Source organism: Bos javanicus, chromosome 28, assembly GCF_032452875.1.
Source record: "Bos javanicus breed banteng chromosome 28, ARS-OSU_banteng_1.0, whole genome shotgun sequence".
Lineage (NCBI taxonomy): Eukaryota > Metazoa > Chordata > Mammalia > Artiodactyla > Bovidae > Bos > Bos javanicus.
The window spans coordinates 9,426,149-9,448,576 of NC_083895.1; the positions used below are offsets into that span (position 1 = coordinate 9,426,149).

The 22,428-nt window shown below is 35.9% G+C and overlaps 1 protein-coding gene across 9 annotated transcripts in view; it reads right to left on the reverse strand.

The window, feature by feature from the left end:
• ARID4B (AT-rich interaction domain 4B) overlaps window positions 1-22,428 on the reverse strand; it is a 138,782-nt gene that overhangs the window by 42,590 nt on the left and 73,764 nt on the right. For all 9 annotated transcript variants that reach the window (XM_061404864.1, XM_061404862.1, XM_061404868.1 and 6 more), the window contains exons 8-16: window positions 15,859-15,997; window positions 11,937-12,016; window positions 10,229-10,305; window positions 8,449-8,603; window positions 5,147-5,219; window positions 3,417-3,511; window positions 2,328-2,425; window positions 920-1,163; window positions 439-614 (exon numbers count right to left, since the gene is read on the reverse strand). In XM_061404864.1, coding sequence (XP_061260848.1) covers window positions 439-614; window positions 920-1,163; window positions 2,328-2,425; window positions 3,417-3,511; window positions 5,147-5,219; window positions 8,449-8,603; window positions 10,229-10,305; window positions 11,937-12,016; window positions 15,859-15,997 — 1,137 coding nt within the window. The remainder of the gene's footprint in view (window positions 1-438; window positions 615-919; window positions 1,164-2,327; window positions 2,426-3,416; window positions 3,512-5,146; window positions 5,220-8,448; window positions 8,604-10,228; window positions 10,306-11,936; window positions 12,017-15,858; window positions 15,998-22,428) is intronic.

The window sequence follows — 22,428 nt, forward strand, 5'->3', positions numbered from 1 at the left end:
ACAATTTTGACTTTTTATAAACTAAGTACTAGCACTTTTCCATTCTTATTTTTTGCTTAAAAAATGATTACAACTCTCAAAATCTATACCCAACATACCATCTACAAAACACTGGAGAAAGACATCTTCCCAAATTTGTATTATATAGTTATGAAGCAGAGGCTAATACAGTAAGAACTGTTTTTCTCTAGCTCAAGATTTCATAAATTTCCATGATGAGAGCAAGAATAATGGATCAGAAATATGATCTTTTTCTACAAATTTGCATTAGTAGGGTCTCTGAAGGAGGCAAATGCTATCTGCATAATAAATACAAATTGAAATCACTCAATTATTTATTTTGTCAATCACATTTAGATTCATAAAAACACACAAAGAGCAAATTACAAGAATTCATTCAGCTATAAAACGCATCTTAACCAAAAACAGATTTCTTACCCAGATTTTGCTTTTTCTTCTTCAGCTTCTACCTTTATGCTGAGGGATTCATCTGCTCCAGTTGTATCATCATCTTTATCTTCCAGATTTTCATTTTCTTCTGTTTTTTTCATGTTAACTTCTTTTTCCTGTTCAGATTGTGTAGGCATAGATTCTAATAAATTCTTTTTACTCCCCTAGAAAAAGATCAGAGGAACTCAACCAACAAAAGTAAAAACTGTCAACCTAATTCCATTATCTAATTACTAGCACAGGAGGTACCAACCAGTACTAACACTGAGAAAGTTATTTTAACATTCTTCTGCCATCCCTAAAATAATGGCAAAAATAGCTAACGGCTATTTCAAACACAAAAATAGCACATAATAAAGAAAATGCATGAACAATAAAATTCGTAAGATAAATTAAATAAGGAATCTTTAGAGAGGATGGAGAAAATGTACCAGAGAAAACAAAGGACTATAAACAGTATCCTATTTACCTGAGAGGGCTGAGTATTCTCCTTTCTTTCAACACCTGCTTCAAGAGGCTTTTCTTCTTTTGGTATTATATTCGCTTCCTCTTCAATCTTTATTTCTTTGATTTCTGGTTCATTTTCTTCCTTAACTTTTATTTCTTTTACATTTTCACACTCCTTACAAGGCTTGTTAACAACTTTCTCTGGCAGTGCCATCTGAAATTCAATATTGGCCGACCTACAGTACTCCTCAAAACCATATAAGTATCTGGAAACATGAAAAGAAGTTATATTTGGGAAAACATTTCGAAATGTTATTGCAGAGTTGTAGTTTTTAAAATATGTGTTCACTTCTTCTAAGTTCTCAGATATTGAGCTACCTTAATATTCTAGCTTATTTTAATTGTTCTTTATAATCTTTTTACTCAAATAGAAACATTTTTCAAAGAAAAAAACTTCATTTAAAAAAATGCTAAAAGTGAAAATAAAGTCATAATCTTAAATGTAGTAACTGTAGTAATAGTAGCTAGTAATGGCATCTATTTATATGTCAGGTACTGGACCCCCGAGTATATGTAAAATTTCACTAGCTGATCAGACTAATCATTACTATGAGACAAATAGTATTATCTCATTTTATAAACAAGAAAATCAAGGTCTGAAAGAACAAATAAGTGGCCCAAGGGTATAAACAACAAATAACTGGCAGAACCAGGATTCGAACCTGGGTTTATGTGACTTTAAAACTTTGGCATTTTAACTTCTACACAATACTTTCCAAATTTGCCTGAGCACAAAAACTTTCTTCACAGATTATCTCACAGATCTAATATTCATGGAAATCAGTCCTGAATATTCACTGGAAGGACTGATGCTGAAGCTGAAACTCCAATACTTTGGCCACCTGATGCAAAGAACTGATTCATGTGAAAAGACCCCAATACTATGGCCACCTGATGCAAAGGACTCATTCATGGGAAAAGACCCCAATACTTTTGGCCACCTGATGCATACTGATTCATGTGAAAAGACCCCAATACTTTGGCCACCTGATGCAAAGAACTGATTGATGTGAAAAGACCCCGATGCTGGGAAAGATAGAAGGCGGGAGAAGAAGGGAACGACAGAGGAGGAGATGGTTGGATGGCATCATCAACTCAACGGACATGAGTTTGAGTAAACTCCCGGAGTTGGTGATGGACACGGAGGCCTGGTGTGCTGTAACAGTCCATGGGGTCGCAAAGAGTTGGACACGACTGAGCGACTGAACTGAACTGAATATTCATGGGCTACACTCTAGAAAACGCTATTATAGAGTGATTACTCTAGTAAACCTTCCTCAAAATTACTAGCCTCAGTTATATGGTAAATTCCATCCTGCTTTCTAGGTAAAATACTGTTGAACATAGCTATATCCAGTGCATGGACTTACTTTTTATAAGCACATTTAACATTGTATCCTGCAGCTGAATTTAAGACAGGGATTCCAAGATCTTGGTAGACTTGTTTCCAAACAGCCCCGCTTTCAATCTAAAAGAGTAAAATGAAAATTCAAAAATCAAAAGGTGGGGAATATGAAAAAATTTTGATAAATACCAAATGTTTATGTTTGTGTGTGGATATATTATGTAGTTCTGTATTTGTTGCTTCTAGTCTCAAGGAATGACAAATACCAATTTTGATAAATTCTAAAAAAAATAATCTGGTTTACAGCAATGTTTTTAAGTTAAGCTTTGGTATTCTAACAAATCTCAGAGAATTATAAATGCTGAAATCCTAGGTCATTTGACGTTTTACCTTTTTGGCCATGCCTCAAGGCATGCAGGATTCCAGTTCCCTGACCAGGGATCAACCTTGCTTCCCCTACAGGGGAAGTTCAGAGTCTTAACCATTAGATAGCCAGGGAAGTCCCCGTTCAACGTTTAAATAAACCCTGCTATGGTAAATAAGAAAACATCTACATTCCTGAATCAAAATCTAAATGAAATGACAGATAAAAAAATTTCAATGAAGTATGATTTCTATAAGCTAACAATAAAGTTGTTTCATTGAATCCTAGTAACACAACGTACCTTTCCTCCCTGCAGAATAGTCTTAACTAGATGAGTACCATACATCATGGCAACTTTAAGATAATTTCCTCAGTTCAACAAAGACTTTCTACATATATGCACACATATATATGCAAATAATGTTTTCTATATATGTAAGGCACAATGGTAGAGATCAAGGATATAAAGAATACAAAGACAGATCCCTGCTCTTACCGATCTTACCGTCTAATGGAAGAGAGACACAGAAAGAATTTCCACTAACATGGTTGTGTTATGACTCAGATAGCTTATGAAAGTTTGACAAACTTAACAGTAAACTGGAAAGCTCATTTTTAAAAATCTTCAAATTTAAATTTGGTCTGAGGAAGCTAGCTAGCTATTTCTAACTTGTACTCTCCATTTTCTCTTCCTTTTATTCTTAAGTTTTTGTATGAAGAACATGTTTCACTTCTGATCGTAATACTTACATTATCAAATCCTCCAAGTTTGTGTACAAGCCTGAATAACTTAAAGAGATTCAAATTTCGATATCCAAGCACAGGTCGTTTGTTAATAGGTGTGCCTATTAAAAAGAAAACACAGATATATCAGAACCATGCTTCGTATTTATTTAAATTTTGAAAAGATTCAAACATTACCATCAAATATACACAGTGCAATCTGTGTCTATATGAGAGAAACATCCCTGGTTAATCAAAAATATATCTACTTAAATCCGTTTTATTAAAACCTTTTTTCCTATAGCAGATTTTTGAAACTTTCTTTATATTTTATTCCACTTTCATTTCCTTGATGAGCAAAAGAATAAACAGTAAATGAAGCAAAATAAAATACCAACAAAAAATTTTAAAACATCAGGGTAACAATGTTTGGTAGAACTGAAAACAGTGTTGAGATAATTGATGGGCAACTGCTTCACAATGGGAATTACCTTTTATTGTCTTTGTATTTTACTAACTTCCTACTATTCTACAAAGTAAGTAATTCTAGAGTAAAGTTATAGTGGTGTTTATTCTAGGATGTAAAAAAGTAGAAGGATACTAAAACTATCAGACTGCTAGAATGTGATTAAGAGAAAATAACAGGATAGAGATACACAACCTATTGCCCTTTCCAAAAAATATATGACGGGGATAATCATACTCTTCATTTTTTTCTAATATTAGATTTTATTCATTTTCTTCACTTTTTAACTTAGCTTATATAAAAAAAGCTTAAGAAATAGCCTGCCTTCTTAGGCCAAGCCTCCATGCACACAAATAAACACATAAATCAAGGACATTTTATACTGAAGAATAAAAAGATAACTACATTGTAGTAGCCACTATAATTTATGAGAGCAAAAACAAGACCAAGCCCGCAGCTACTCATCAACAATACAAAACCGGATTAAAAACACATGAATTCACAGAGCATGGTAGCCCTTCTAAGTATCATTCATTCATTTTGTCTTTTTCTTCAAGTCAGAAAGCTTTCAGCCTCTGCCCTCTACCTTGCTAGCATCTTTACAGGAAAGGAGAAACTACACTCATAACAGCAGATAAGAAATAAACAGGGCCACAGTTACTAGATGACCAGGTCATCACTGCAAGTTAAAAGTTAGTGTTAATTACCCATGCTTTTATTTCTTGAACCACAAAGGCAGATTCAAAAAGCTAAGACAAGGCTCACCTTGAGACTTGGTCACCTTTCTCTACAGATGGTTTAATTTTGTTCTTAGTTTTATGTAGCTAAGTCATAAGAAGACTTATGGCCCATCTTAGAATGAATGCCGTGTCTGTCTGTGTGTGTCTCTTACTCACATACACAAACACATACATCTTGGGGCTGGCAGTGATTTTAGAGAAGAGGCTTTTCTACAGGCATACATGGAGGCTCAAATAAAAAGACACTATGATTCCCATTCTGTTACTGTTTTCTAATGTAAAGGTTCTTTGGGGTCCCCCAAAGCAGCGGTGGGAAAGACAGGACGAAATACAGTTATTTATGGGTCCATGGCCACAACATCCATCAAAATATTGTCAAATCCCACATTCTACTTACTACGTGACAGACATTACACGAGGGTGCTGGTGATACTGGTAATCAAAATGATAGCCATGACTACCAGTGACATGCAGCTTAATCAACAGAATTCTTATTTTTAAGATATTATCTGATATCTACATTAATAACGAATCAAAGGAAAAACACTCACCTCTATCTTCCATAAATTTGTATAACTGCTGAAGAAAGTTCTCCCTTTCCTCTGGAAATGGTTCTATTTCTTCCTAATTTTAGTCACAGAAGAATAAAATATTATTTTCCTCAGTTAAGCATTTTAATAACACAAGCAGATTTCTTACCAACAGCAAAGACTAATACTCACTATAATATTTCAAAGGCTTTTTACAAAAAAAAAAAAAATGACTTAACACTAAGCTATTCAAAACCAGAAAGTCTTGACATGTTATGCTTTACAGAGAACTATGTCCTAAAAGGTTATCTCAATAGTGACAATCCCAAATGTAAATGCTCATATAAGAAATGAGACCAACAAGATGGTTCATAAACTTTTTACCACATCAGAGATCTAGTCTTTAAATCACTGTCACAGGCTCAAGAAGACCTACTCTCACTTATATTAATTTGGGTCAGGGCTTAACATCGAAACAGACTCAACTCTTGCTCCTCCAGGAACTAAACAAGTGAGGGCCCCATCAGCTGCAACTAAAATTATCCTTCATTATATTCGGCCCCACAGTATAGTACTTCAAGCTTATAAAATCAGTAAAGTGGGGAACAAACTTGATCTACAATACCTGAAGATTCAGACTTAGGGAAATCTTCAAGTAATAAAATAGTTCCCCGATTTATCAATTACAAGGGAGGGACTAGCTTCTTGCTGCTGTGGCCAGGGGCTGTGGCAGTGGGGAGCTGGTCCTGAAGCACCTGCAAGGAGCAGGGTAGTAGGTGAGATGGAGGAACTCATCAATTCAGTGACCATCAACAAACATTTAATGAGCACCAGTGAGTGTAGGCACTGTGCAAGGTGCTGAGTCAAAAGAGAAACAAGCGATGGTGCCTGCCATTACAGAGCATGAGCAGGGGTAACTGCAGAGGAAGTGATTCAAAATACACACTGAGGCTTTACAGTTACTCAAGTATTCCGAGTGGTAAAAGTCAGGAGAATACTTTTCAACTGATAGCCTAAATATATCATTCTAATTTTAAAAATCATGTGTCTAAACCACTGCTGGCGTGAGACTGGCCTCTATCTTAAAAGCGAGCAGAAAAAAGGAAGTTAAAGACAACAAAAACTTGTATCGATCAATCTATTACTATGCTTGCTAATAATTGGGCAAAGAAGAATAAATGACAATTATTAGTTTGCTTATGATAAAATTTGTTTTTCTCAACCTAAACACGATCCACATGCACTGCATTTTGGTAAGGTGGTCAGATGTAAGTCTAAGGAATACTGTTTTCTAGGTATTTTCTTAAATGCCCCCATGGTACAATATGTGACTTTCATAAACCACCAAATTTATTCCTACTGCAAAAAATTTTAAGTGAACTCTGTATTTAACTTTTAAAAAAACTGTTTAAACTGGAAACCACACTTGCTTAACATAAATCTAAGTAACACAAGTTTTGGTAACTAATATTTACTGATCATCTGTTCCATGTTACACACTATGACAGACACTGTGAGTACAAGTAAGATGGACTCCTGACCCTTGAGGAGCCTGTTGATTAGTAGGGCAAAAAACAAACACAAAATAAATACATGCACATATGTAATGCATGTATATATGTAGGCAAAAATTTCTACAAGGAGTGGTATCTGTTTAGACTATCAAATGGAGTGACTAACTTTTCTTGCAGAAGGTGATGGTTCTCTCCTTTACAGGGAAAACAGGTTAGTAAGGTTTAAAAAACTCAACAGGAGTGTGTCATGCTGACAAAGGGCAGGGTGGGGAAGGGCACCGTGGACAAAGGTGTTGGTTTGTACAGAAGTGAGTAGAAACAAAGGTTTGTAATTTGATGTTGCTACAACCTAGTTCAAAGGAGGAGGGTAGGGAATTCCCTGGAGGGCCAATGTTAGAAATTTACACTTTTATTGCCAAGGGCCGGGGTTCAACGCCTGGTTGGGGAACTAAGATCTGGAAAGCCATGTGGTACCACCAAAAACAAATAAACAAAAAAATACAAGTAGGAGAATATACCAGAAGAAGTGATGGAAAAAAAGAGAGCACAGGTTGGGCTATAAAGCGAGGTTCTGAAAGTAAAGCCTGACTTCCAGAGTAATAAGTCATTCGGACTGTAGCCCACCAGTCCAAGGAATTTTCAGGCAAGAATACTAGAGTGGGTTGCCATTTCCTAATCCAAGGGGATCTTCCTGACCCAGGGATTGAACCTGCATCTCTTGTGTCTCCTGCACTGCAGGCAGATTCTTTACCACTGCGCCACCTGAGAAGCCTTAAGCAAGGGACTGATGGCTTATTTTTAACATTTTAAATAGAAAGCAATGGGGAAGACCGACGCCAGGGAAACTTTCACACTATACACTATCATTACAGACCACTATATTATAAAACCTAAACGTTAACATGTTCCTACTTCAGCAATAGTTGTTTATTACAGTTACATAGCAAAATTTCCTAACTTACCTAAAATAGTACATATTGACATTAACTTATCTTTGTTTCCTAAAAACATTAAATACAATGATCATGTATTGTAGCTACCATTATCTGCATCACTGTTCCCCCAAGAATTTTCATAAAGACATTCAGCAAACCATTAAAGAGCACAGTGGTGCACTGTCACTAGTAATACTGTGGGCAATTTTTTCAGTACTTGTCATTGATGGAACTAAAGTACCAGCTACAATAAAATCTAAATTTAGCTCCTTGAGCCATATAAATTCACAGATGTCTTATTTTGTATTAGATAAAATCTAATATAAAAATCTTTGCATTGATTCTTTGAATCAAAGATATTAATCTTTACTTTTACGTTGATTATTCCTTTAACATTAGATAAAAAACACATTTTATTCTTCATGAGATACTGTAATAAAATATGCAGATGTAAACACAGTATGAGGTCACAGCTGTCCACGTGATGTTAAACAGCATATGAAAGTAGAGTTGTGCTGTATTAAGAAACATTTTTTCCCTTTTTTTAACTGAACTATAGATGACACACAATACTGTATAATTTCAGGTGTATGACATATTGATTTGACATTTAAATACACTATGGACTGAAGATTAAGAAATATTTTTGAGGTTACAGGGATTACCATACTTAATATTTTTAATTTCACAAAACCATATTTCTATTTTAAGGTTAAGTAAGCAAACTACTTGATTATGATGAATACACAAGAACAACTGTATTATAAAACACTTCTAATACTAAAAATACTTAAGTGATTAATGACTTCATGCCAAATCCCAAGGGGAACTCAACTGTTTTTCATTGTAAAAGGCATTAAGTCTTTTTACTCACCTCTTCTTCGCTGCTGTTATCCTCCTTTTCTTTTTCATCATCTTCCTCCTCCTCTTCTTCCTCTGCTTCGCTGCTAGAACTATCTTCTTTCAATTCAGTCTTCCAGTTAGCAGGAATAGTTCTACTTTTGTGAAATTCAAGTGCCTGATCAAAGGCTGGAAAGAGGTAACAAACTATCAACTGGAGAAATTAAGACAACTGATTTGTCTAAAAATATTAACAGGATAAAGAAATAAAAACTACTGTGCTGCTACCACTGACATTTATGAAGTGGTTGCTATGGGCTAGGCACTGTGCTAGCTAACTGCTTTTCGGTGTAGCAGCCCATTAATCTTAACAGTCTTAGGCATTAGGTATCTATTTTATAGATGGCAAAACTTAGGTGACATAGGTTCAAACAAAGACAAGAAAAAGGGGCAGATATATTCTTTTAAAACAAAAATTAAGAGTGTCTAGTCAGACACGACTGAGCGACTTCACTTCCACTTTTCACTTTCATGCATTGGAGAAGGAAATGGCAACCCACTCCAGTGTTCTTGCCTGGAGAATCCCAGGAATGGGGGAGCCTGGTGGGCTGCCGTCTCTGGGGTCGCACAGAGTCGGACACGACTGAAGCAACTTAGCACAGCAGCAGCAGTAAACATTAAACAGTCAAGTAAATCTAGTAAACATTAAAGTAAATCTTTATAACCATTTTATCAAAAAATTATTAAAAGTATTATATAACAGGCACAGAGCCACTGTAATAACTTACAAGTATCTGAAAATATGCTATAAATATGTACTCTACATTTTTAGTTAACTCTGAATTAAAATTATATTAATGATTAATTTGGGAGAAGGCAATGGCACCCCACTCCAGTACTGTTGCCCGGAAAATCCCATGGATGGAGAAGCCTGGTAGGCTGCAGTCCATGGGTCGCTAAGAGTCAGACACGACTGAGCGACTTCACTTTCATGCACTGGAGAAGGCAATGGCAACCCACTCCAGTGTTCTTGCCTGGAGAATCCCATGGATGGAGAAGCCTGGTAGGCTGCAGTCCATGGGGTCGCACAGAGTCGGACATGACTGAAGCAACTTAGCAGCAGCAGCAGCAATGATTAATTTAACTAGATAAATAACTAGAAATAGTTATTCTCACTTTACAATACAGAGAAATAAATTCTCTACCATAAATCTTGATGATTTTTAACCAGTCTATATAGTGTATTATCTGATTTGGTGAACATGGGCAAAGAAAAAAATAAAGTTATTTGCAGTGCCAAAAATCAAGTAAGAGATGTAATTGCAGATATTCCCCAATAAAATGTAACTACTATTACAAGAAATGACAAAAATCAAGACTACTTTGACTCCTGTGTTTACCATCCTCAGGAACTGATATTTTATTTACTAGGCCAGACTACAGTGATAGCTGATGATCTTGTTCTTGATCTTTTTTAGATTACTATACCAATTATAAGCTAAGAAAAATAGAGAATACTATGATAACAAAAGACACATTGGTTCACAAAAGCAGAAGTCACACAGGACCAAACGTAACTTCAAAGACTTCACTAAAAAAAAAAATTGTTGAGACCAAAAGAATATTTAATCTTCAGAAACACTTCCTTAGTTTCCTTTCCTCTCTGTCTGGCCACACCGTGCAACCTATGAGGTCTTAGTTCCCTGACCAGAAGCTGGGCCCCAGCAACGAGAGCGCAGAGCCCACCAGTGGGCCACCAGGGCACGCCCCATCAGTTTTAAATTAAATGTAAGTTGTTCCAAAATTATCCTTACCTTGTTTTAATACAGCATCGGGCTTTGGTACAGTGTCACTAGTAATTTCATGGACATCCTTCCTTGGTACTGAAGTACTGTATTTTTTTTTTTTTATTTTAAAGGAAAAAATCCACAAAAACACAATAAAGATTAATTAAGAGTCCAATTACCTACCACAGAAAGATACTGAGAACATGGGAACACTGATGGAAATGACTGCACACAGGGTTGCAAGTCTCAAACAAAATACTAGGCAGGACATTAAAAATGTAACCATCCACACAAGGACCCCACCTTAACAGATGTTTTATAAACAAGGAATTCTCAGAGTACCTGGTTAAATGCAATACTAAAAATACTGAAACCCTGAAAATAATCAATTAAAGTGTTTACATAGTGGAATGCATCAATCCAATAAAAAAAAAAAAGTTAAACAGCAAGAATTTGCCACCATCTTAAGATAATCTCAAGAAATAAATTTAAGATTGGAAGAAAATGTACTATTTTATAATGTAAAATGTTCAATAATCTTTTTAAACTGAATTCTAGGTTCAAAGCAAACTTCTAATATACAATTGAAGTTCTTTCATGTAGAAACTATAAGAAGGGTTTGGATGCAAGCAACTGGGAGAGGTCATTTTATCCTTTATGTCACATTTCTTACTTTACATGAATAAATCATCATTCAGCTTTTCTGCACTTGGTTTGTTTCAACCAATCCACAGAAGTCTAAAAACTATTCCAAATACACTTTTCAGCCTGCCTCTTTTTAAACTTTAAATTTAAGAATTTCAAATATATACAGAAGCATAACAGTAAAATGAACTCCCACGAATCCATCATCCAACTACAACAATCATTAACTCAGAGTCAGTGTCTCATTTATACCCCTACCTACCTCCTCCCACCCCAACTGGATTGTTTTGAAGCAAATCTCAGACATTATATAATTTATAATATTTTATTCTTTTAAAAATAAAAAAGTTCATAGTAATTTCTTAGTATCAACAAACTAGTATTCAATTTCAATGCTCAAATTTTTGTGAAAGTGGGTTTCATATAGATTATTTTTAAGTCATGTTTCAGAACTTGAAAATCCAAAAACCAATCTTAAAGTATCATGATCTTTTTTAAAGCAGTCACCCAATAAGGCAAAATAGCAACATAAAATACATGGATTTTCTAGTCACACAATTCTTAAAGGGAAAAAACACCCACAGAAAATGATAACTCAGTTTTAGAAAAGTTCTACATGAAAATTCATTGTCTTAATACCCAACATACATTTATAGTAACTTGTTTTAAACCTTAAGACTACTGCAAAATTCAAACGTTACACAACAGGTATTACCACACTCATTTAGAAGTAATTTAAAATGTTAGAAAATCCTAATTAGACATTCAAAACAATAAATATATATCAATTAATATATCCATGAAATATTAGATGTGGTAGATATATTGAATTTCAATAAACCATCAGTTATTATATAGGCAAATATTGATAAATTAGACAGCATTGAGAGTATAGCTTAGAAAAGACCAAATGAACAAGACATATTTTAAGACTATTACACTTAATGATAATATGAAAGATGATCATGCTTTGAAACACTCTGAATGATAAAAAGGAAAAGCAGAACATCACTGGAAATAACTAATTTATAATTTATCATTCTAATCTGGAAAAGCAGCTTATTTTTCATACCAAGTGAATTCTACTTACAATTTGCCATCTTTGAAAGATCGCACAAGAATATTATCCTTTTTCACAGCAATTTCATCACTACAGTCAGGACATACCACCTTTAAAAAAAAAAGTATGAAACTATTATAACTAAAAGCACTGTGTTTATAGATAGTTACATAAATATCAATTATTTAAATCTTAAAAAATAGTTTCAGCTTACAATGTAAAAACTAGTTTTAGTTTGAGGGTAAAAACACATACACATGCATAACAATATACACAAGTAATTTAAAGTTTATATCCTAAAACACACACATACATATGTGGGAATGCACACAAGTAATTTTATTTTCTATATCCTTCCAGCTCTCTGGATTATCCACATTAATTTTTGACACAGGCATGATGTTGAGAGCACAATCGTGGCTATGACTAGACTGATGCTATGGACCAAGTCTAGGCAGGAACAGAAAACTGGATGAGAGTGGCGCAGGCGTGGAAAGAGGGAGAGCAAGGAGAGCTAGTCCAACAGAAGGTCTGCAGCGGGGCTGGTGGGACCAAAGTGGGGTATCAGAATCTTAACCAGAGCAGCCTCTATCTTGAAAAAGACAGAGATGATGAGCTGGCTATTATTTACATCTAAACATGAATGTTAATAATACTAAAATTTCTCTATAATACTACCCATTCTAAAAATAAATGATTTTAAAGTGAGTACCTTCCTGGAATCTACATAACATTTACTACTACCAAAAAAGAAGATTTTATTTGAAGTCACTCCAGCTATTACTGAAAGCAAGGATAAAGCATGCCTTCTCAAAGATAATATTAATTCAAGACACCTATAAATTTTTATTATTTAAATTCCAAGAGAGTTCACTATCTATATCAAGAACAACCTCATAGTTTGGTTTTTTAATGGAAAAAAATGGGCTAAATAAGTATGACAGATTTAAGGACTGTCTCATTAGCTCTGAAAAATGCCACAATAGTACTTAAATGCATGTATTCTCACTACAGGTTTGAGAGGAGCCAGAAATACGTAAGTTCTAATTCAGTCTTTAATTCACTTTTTTTCTAATCTATTTTTTAATATTTTGGCTGCATGATGTGTTACGCAGGATCTGTTTCTCAACCAATGACTGAAAATTCCTCCCGAAGTGGGAACACTGGTCCTAACCACTGGATAGCACAGGGAATTCCCCTAATTCAGTCTCTAGAAGGTTAACAATTTCCATAATTGTAATTGCACTGCTTAAGCATTGCTTAAATGCTGATGGCATTATGAAATAATTCACTAAGAAAAGGCTTTTACATGTATTAGCATCTAGGAAAACTTTCCTATCATTTCAAAAGAGTCCTGAAGTAAATACTTAATTTGTCCATTCATTCATCCACTCTACAAACTATTTCATCAAGGTACTGTGTACTAGAGCACAGAGGCCAGGACAGTCCCTGTTTCTCCCCACAGTGAGTGTGTATTCTAACTGGGAAGACAAGCACTAAACAAGTTAAGTGCACATGTATTTAACTGCTATTATCTAGGTGATCAGAAATCACTTTCTTGAGGACACAACATTTACACTAAGCTTTGAAAACTGAGGAGGAACTGACTTGACAAAGGATGGATGTGTACACACATGTCTGTAGGCCAGGCTGCAAGAACAGGAAATGGGTTATGGGAAGGGCCTGACACAGCAAGCAGGGCAACCCATTCTAGGAAGTAAAAGGTCAACATGGCTAACTTTCTGCCTGGGCTGAATAAGAAAGATAAGCAGAGCTTAGATTTGTCCATTTTGTAAGCCATGGTAATTCTGAGGACAAAAATCTGAAGTCTCTCAGAGAAGGATCTGAAGCAAGACAATGTCATAATAGAATTGCCATTGCCTTTCTTAAAATTACTTTTGGCTGTCACAAAGAAAATGGACCAGAGAAGGGCATGAGCTGAAAGAGATTAAGCTACTGCAAATCATCCAGGTGAGAGATGGTGACCTGGATATAAAGTGATGGCAAATTAAAGGAATGAGAAATATTAGAGATAATTAGGGAAGTGAAGAGGTGATAGAGAAAAGGATGCTTAAAGGAAACAATGGAGAGGGGTCAAGTTTGGGGATACAGGGAGGAGAGAGTAAGTTTAGGTTTCTTAAGCTTGTTAAGTTTTCAGGTGACTAAAGGACAACCAAGTAGAGATACTGAATAGACAGATACTCAGGTCCAGAGCTCAGAGTAGAGGTCTGAACGCTAAGATATAAACTTGGGAATAAACAGCCTAAATAGAGGTCTAAACCTATGAGCCAAATCACCCATATTTTTTTCTTTCTCATGAGATTGGATTTTGAAAAACAAACATAATAGACTTTGCTGACATTGTGTGTAAGTAAGCGGGTCCACTCTCCATTCTGTTACAGGAACTAAAATCCATATTTTATCCCATTTACCCATGCATCTGATTTTCTCGGTCCTTAAGACATTTCAGTTTATTATCCCTCCAACCAATGTTATTAAAGGGGATGAGATCACCCTGAAAAAATAGAGTGATATATTCTGAACCCTAAACAACAACATTTAAAGCTCAGAGGAAAAATGATGACTGAAACTGAAAAACAGGACTGTGTGAATCAGGGAAGCTAAGATTTCCACCCCTTAACACAGGGGTAAATAGCACTTATGTTTCAGTCTCAATTAGGATGAAATGAGACTGTGCACTTACTTAACAAGTTAGCACAGTGCCTGGCCAGGGGAAGTGCTCAAAACATGGTAGCTATTTATTGTTCCTAAGAGTATGCAACTGTTTTCTAACATGATATTTTATTACCAGGCACTTGTTAACATTACTCAATTTATAAACTACTTTCAAAAATAGAAATGCAAATATTTTATGTGATTATGTCAAGGTTGTTTGATTCAGAACACAATTTCACACTCTCGTTGATAAAAATTATCCATTACTGTTCAAGAGATCTCAAATTTGCGTGGAGGATAACATGTATCAATAATGCTAAGATGTTAAAAATAATAATGAAATGGTTGACTAAGCAGATTACTAACCTTTTGGTACTGTAAATCTTTTCCTCATCATCAGGAAACTATTTAGAAATGATGATGAGAATGTTAAATTAATATTGAAAATACTAAAGTGAAAATTTTAATGTTCCTGTTGTTTTAGAAAAAGACACACAAAGCTCTTTCAAAACATGTTTTCAAAAGAAATGCTCACAAAGAATCTTAAGTGCTTTAGGAAAAAAGAAATGACCACATACACTGACTTAAGTTTTCTGCTTACCATTAACCCAAAGCTTGACAGGTTATTTAACCCTTCTAACACTGAGTTTCCTTATCTTTAAATGAGGATAAATAATATATACGTCATAATCCTCATGAAGATCTTAGCACAATCCTTACACATAGCAGGCATCCAATAAGTGAGGAATGGATAGATGGATATACGAAGAGGTACAAAGGTATTATACAGTATTTACATTTATGAAAATAATTGCCCTCATTAGTTTAAATTAAAAGAGCTGACATTTATTGGGCACTTATTTTGTACAAAACACTTTTAATACTCAAGATACAGAATACAAAACGTTCAACAAAAATGATGACAAATAGATACCATTTGCAGACAATAGTAGAAAACAAGATTCCGTTCTTCTTTAGCAGTCTTCTGCATGGTACATTTAGAAGTTTTAAAAGTTTGCACAAGGAATTTTTTATCCAAAATTCAGCAGTGTAATATACCAAGCCTCTAAAATTACCATGATTTTGCTTTTCATGGATGAATTCAAAAGTTCTTTGTACTCAGAAACAGTTTTCAAAGTAATTCTGTGTGAACTGAATGATGCTAAAACCATTTCCCATTCTGTACCTATGAAAAACACTGATTTTTAAGAAAATCAACTGCTTTCTTCATGACTTATATAGTTGAAAATTAAACTCTTATACTGAAGTTACTCACCAATGCAGGAAACCACAGTGCTTTCTTTTTATCCAAACTAATGTAATCTACACACACAACTTTTCCCAGAAGCTCATCAATCTGTTTCCTATCATCCTCATCTTCATCACTGGAGGATGAAGAAGACTCTTCCTCTGGTCTAGGGAGAGAAAAAATGAGATATTCCATCATCACAAAGAATAAGCATGCCAAGTTGATGAATACAGGCTTTCTAGAAATCCTATCCTGTTTCCTACAACCTACAAAATGGCTAAATTAAATTTTTTAATAGCTTTCTAAATTGCTAAAGAATAATTTTTTTAAAAAAGGTTATCGCTAGAGGAAAAGCAGAGCATTTTCCTAAAAATGTCCTGAATTTATTTAGTGCTATTTTAAAAGATTACACGGAAGATCAAAACACAACAGCGCTGGTTCCCAAATTCTCAAAACCTGAAGGCCCCATTTTAAGTATCCGAAGACTGCACTAAAATATACTACATTCTCCTCTCAGATTAAAGGAATTCTAGAAATGGTAATGCACTCCCCGTACAATGCAAATTTTAAAAGGGGGAAGGGAGATCTTTACTAACAGAGGGTCAGGGTAGAGAGAGGAGACAATCTGATAAGACATCACCACTACCATGCTTAATATCAGATACATAAAAACTAAGTATTCATAAGATGTACAATATGGTTCTTTTGTATTACGTGAAAAACTCCTTTTGGTTACACTGTATCCTGAATAAATTAAAAAGAAGAAAAAGGAACTCAAACCACCCATTTGATGTTAGAGGGAAGTTTAGTAAAAAATAAAACTTAAAAAGAGAGGGGAAAGAAAAAAACCACAAACTCACAAAACAAAGTTCTCAATCTGGTTTTAAAAAAGCCCACAGTCAGTAGTGAAGAAAATGGATTCTAAAGGGGGGATGTGTGGGAGGCTTGGAGGGAGGGGGACGTATGTATATGGCTGATTCACTTTGTTGTACAGCAGAAGTTAACACAATATTGTAAAGCAATTATACTCCAATTTAAAAGAAATTATTCTAATTACTATGTTCAAAATGCCCAGAATAAAGATATTAAGAAATGTGGAATAAATAGACTGCAACAAAATGAGAAATAAAAACATGGTATTTTTATAAAATAAAAAGCATGACAATACAAATGTCATCCTCTCATATTTATATGTGCTGCATGCTTAGCCGCATCTGACTCTTGGCAATCGCATGCTCTCTAGCCCTCCATGCTCCTCAGTCCATGAGATTTTCCCCGCAAGAATACTGGAGTGGGTTGCCATTTCCTTCTTCATTATATCTATATATTCCAACATAAATATAAAGGAAGAAAAACCTATTATAACACTGTTAAACATTTTATAGTGATAAGGGGAATATCATAATTTGATTTCAGTGATTATTCAATTAACCTAAAAAGTGTTCACTGATAAAAAACAAACCACATCTTCAAAGTTTGCTACTGAGAACACTGTACTTCAAAATGGCACTTAAAGCAGTTCAACCCCTACTTAGAAAGCAGGTAATAGGCAGCAGGAAAAACCAACATATTTTCATATTAGTGGAGCGTAAAACCTTACAAATAGGCACACAGCTTGGAATAGTAATGACAGACCTTCACAAGTCTGATTTCTACTTGATTAGAAGAACTTCTCAAAGACAAGGACTTTTATTTCTCCACTTTCTAATGATTATAGAACACAACCAAATTTAAAGTCATAATTATTGCTTTTTTCAAAACAGCACAGAGGATGTATTCAGCTATGGATGCCCTCTATGCCATTATCATTAGCAAGACAAAATCACAATGTCACAAATAACATTAATCAAATCTGTAAACTGGGCTTTACTCGGCTAACACAATCATCTTCGATAGTATAAAAGTTCTAATTTCTTTCCCAAGACTTAACAAACGTGAAGACTTCAGACACGACAAAGTTTTCTATCTACTATAAACTGACCGTCTACATAGAACATCCATCCACTTTACTACCTAGGTTCCACTCCAAAACCTTCCCCACTCATGGACTACACACCCTTCTCCATTCTCACATCTTCAAGCTTTTGTTCCAGCAATGTTCCTACCTCTCCCCTCTATCAGTTTTTCTACCTCTACTAGTTTGAGTCCTCCTAGCACTGTGTTCGGAGAAGGCAATGGCACCCCACTCCAGTACTCTTGCCTGGAAAATCCCATGGGCAGAGGAGCCTGGTAGGCTGCAGTCCATGGGGTCTCGAAGAGTCGGACACGACTGAGCGACTTCCCTTTCACTTTTCACTTTCATGCATTGGAGAAGGAAATGGCAACCCACTCCAGTGTTCTTGCCTGGAGAATCCCAGGGACGGGGGAGCCTGGTGGGCTGCCGTCTATGGGGTCACACAGAGTCGGACACGACTGAAGTGACTTAGCAGCAGCAGCAGCAGCAGCAGCAGCAGCAGCAGCACTGTGTTATTTCTAAGAAAATGCTGTTACTTCCTCCACTTAAAAAAAACAACAACAAAAGATCCCTTGACCTCACTTTCTCCACCAGCTACTACTCTTCTTTGCAGAGAGACAGCCTGGAATGCTTTATCCCCAGACACTTGGAAACTTTTTCACCTCCTCTAAGTCTCTGTTCAAATGTCATTTCAATTACGATCACCTTATTCAAATTTGCTTCCCTGGTGGCTCAGAGGTTAAAGCATATGCCTGCAATGCAGGGGACCTGGGTTCGATCCCTGGGTTGGGAAGATCCCCTGGAGAAGGAAATGGCAACCTACTCCAGTATTCTTGCCTGGAGAATCCCATGGACGGAGAAGCCTGGTGGGCTACAGTCCACGGGATTGCAAAAAGTAGGACACAACTGAGCAACTTCACTCACTTATTCAAATTTACAACCTGCCCATCCCAATCCCCCACTCTTATTATTTCTACAACACTGACAAATCTATCATACTACATAATTTACTTAATTCTTCTTTTTTCTGTATTGCCCATCTCTCTCCATATGAGAGAATATAAGCTCTAAAGGTAGAGGAAGTGTTTTGGCTGCCTTGCATGGCATGAGGGATTTTAATTCTCTGACCAGGGATGTAATCCATGTCCAACGCATTTGAAGTGTGGAGCCTTAACCACTGGACCACATGGGAAGTCTCCCAGAGACTTTATGAATGCCTGTTTTGTTCACTGATACATCCCATGTACTTGAACAGTGCTTGGCACAACACAGATGCTCAATAAATATTTACTGACTAAATAAGTGAACTAAATAGGTTTATTTCTTTCTACTGTGATACTTCTGATTTCTATTTCTCCTGAAATTACATAATGTATACAATCAACATAATGTATACAACCAATTTAAACCATACCTTTATACCTAAGACTTCCTGTAATTTTTCCTTGTAGTGGAATGTACCCAGGAAACTGTTTATATAAGATGAGCACTCAATAAACTGATACACCAAAATAAATGAGCATTGGAAATATTTTAAGGGAGCAAAGATGGAATGAGCAGAGAATCTGCTTGATGTTTACTCCCCTCTGACACTGTTGCGTCTCTGGTACCAGGTACATGTTTATAGAGCCACAACAAAGTAACTAGTGTCGTGGAAATGACATGTGATGATGCCACTGGAAACAATGCTAATTACACAGGAATGTTTACCAAACAAACGAACAGCTAGTCACTTAAAGTTGATCACACGATATTAATTATAAATCAAGTAAGAATTTGGCAACTTAAGACATGTGCCAAAGAATACCATATGATGAGGTACAGATAGAAAACTGAGCCAGAAACTTTAGAGGCTCGATCTTTAAAATGCAATTTGGACTTCAGTGATCCCTACTCTTTCAAACAACTAACTCAGCTTCAAATTTTGTATTGCAAATTCAAAATCTGTATTAGTTATCAGGAAAAATGTGTAGCCTCTTAAGAGATTAAAATATACAGATCATACAAAATGTATGAAGCTAACCAGTAAAACATTTTTTCCCAGTTTTTATCAAGAAGGAAACTAGAATCAAGCTCTCATATCAAAATAAAGCAGTGCACAATAAAAAGAACTTCTGGACTCAGGTAGTGGTGCTGGTTGTAAAATTTTCTGAATGCACTGAAAAAAAAAAAGAAAACTAAATACTTTAAAAGGGTGAATTTTATATGTGAATTATATCTCAATAAAAATATTATTCAAGATCGATCTGAAGACCTGTAAATATCCGGTACAAATCACTAGTTTATTGGGTAAATCTTAGCAATGTTACTGGGTAGAAACTACCCACAAATAATACCTAACAAGTATCATTACAAGCCTTATTCTGCTTTATCCTTTTTCTGAATGATAACAGCCTAGAGTGCTTTCCTACAAAGAGTGCTGTACATACACTTTGGCCACGTTACTGGAAAAAACTTTTGGACGAGCACAAAGATTTCTATAATTTTAGCATTCTATTCTTTAGGTAGAATCAAAGAAAACTTCTGCATACAATATAAATTATAAGGGAAAAATTCACTCAAGTTATACATTATCGAAAGGATCAATAACTTGCTTTTAAAAAATTAAGCTACAGGATGATAATCTTTCAAACATATCTGAATACATTAGGATTAAAAGCAGACTATAAATAAATGAAAGGAAGGTGTCAAAAATAATCAATTTTGGAATAACTAGAGGCCAATTAACTGGTATGTGGATTAACAGTTCTTAAAAGAAAACAAAGGTAGTGATATATCACTGCAACAATGGAGTCCCAGGAATCCTGGGAAGGATAACCTTATTTATCTTTGTACAAATTTTAAATGGCAATCAGAGAACCATAATGAAGACCTTTTCAAGTTGAGTAATGGAAGAGGAAATGAAGGTCAGACAAATGACCTTAACACGCAGGTCCCAGATTTTGTTGCAGAAAATCACTCTGAAGAAAGGGAAGAAAGAACTTCGAGGAAGTGTAATTTAAGGAGATGGGCATTTTAAGCTGTGGTGCTTGCCAGTGGCGCTTACATGCCAATGCTTAGAGCACCAAGGAGGCACTAAGAATGACCACAGTAGTGAGATGGAAGAAGCAGCAAGTGAAGCAAGACTGTAGACAGGCGGCACTTCGTTTGCAACAGTAGTAATTCTCGACCTTTGTTCTGCCTTCACACTTCACATATTTACAGCAAATCTTTCATTGTACACACAGATTCTCAACAGGAAAATCGCTAACTCGGTGTTTGTTAAGAGTCTTTAAAAAACGAAAATCAATTTGCTCAGTGACAACTGCATGCTTTCTTCTCATATACAAGAAAGGGAGACCTCAGCCAAGAAACATAACAGATATTTTAATATACTATAATTTTGGTCTGCTGGGTGTGTGTGGTGTGTGCTGGGAGGGGGGGGGGGTGGGGGGTGTGTGTGTGTGTGTGTGTGTGTGTGTGTGTGTGCTGCGCAGCTTGTGGAATCTGAAGTTTCCCAACTGGATCTGGGCCCTCAGGAATTTCTTTTTGGTCATTTTTGTGGATCAATCTATGTGACCGTCCATAAATTACCTTATTTTAAAATATTTTTACACTTCCGGATGACATCTGTAGAAAGGTAAAATACTGTCTAAATATTAGATGAAATTTGTTTCAAAATTAAAAGGATTCCCTAGAGTATGTACGGAGAAGGCAATGGCACCCCACTGCAGTACTCTTGCCTGGAAAATCTCATGGATGGTGGAGTCTGGTAGGCTGCAGTCCATGGGGTCTCTAAGAGTCGGACACGACTGAGTGACTTCACTTTCACTTTTCCCTTTCACGCATTGGAGAAGGAAATGGCGGCCCACTCCAGTGTTCTTGCCTAGAGAATCCCAGGGACGGGGAGCCTGGTGGGCTTCCGTCTATGGGATTACACAGAGTCGGACACGACTGAAGCAACTTAGCAGTAGAGTATGTACATAATATAAAACAAAGGAATGTTGTTTTTAAATTCACAAAATAGAGCCCCAAACAGTCCTTTCTGTTAGACATAAACACTAGTAAGCAGAATTTTTATATGTAAATGAAACCGTGTTACATACTGATATTTCATTAAAGTTTTTTCATTCAATACATGATGATGATATCTAGTATATATATGTGTGTGTGTGTGTTAGTCACTTAGTCGTGTCCGACTCTTTACCACTCCATGGACTGTAGCTGGCCAGGCTCCTCTCATGGGCTTCTCCAGGCAAGAATAGTGGAGTGGGTTGTCATTTCCTTCTCCAGGGGATCTTCCCGACCCAGGGATCAAAGCTGGGTCTCCTGTGTTGCAGGCAGATTCTTTACCATCTGAGCTACAGGGAAGTCTTAGTGATTACTAAGTGATTATTATTAGTAATAGTAATTACTATATAAACCTTTTAAGGATATGAATTCATTTCACCTTTGAAACAACTCTGCAGGCTTCCCTGGTGGCTCAGACAGTAAAGAGTCTACCTGCAGTGCAGAAGACCTGGGTTAGATCCCTGGGTTGGGAAGATCCCCTGGGAAAGGAAATGGCACCCCACTCCAGTACTCTTGCCTGGAAAATCCCATGGATGGAGGAGCCTGGCAGGCTACAGTCCATGGAGTCGCAAAGAGTCGGACATGACTGAGTG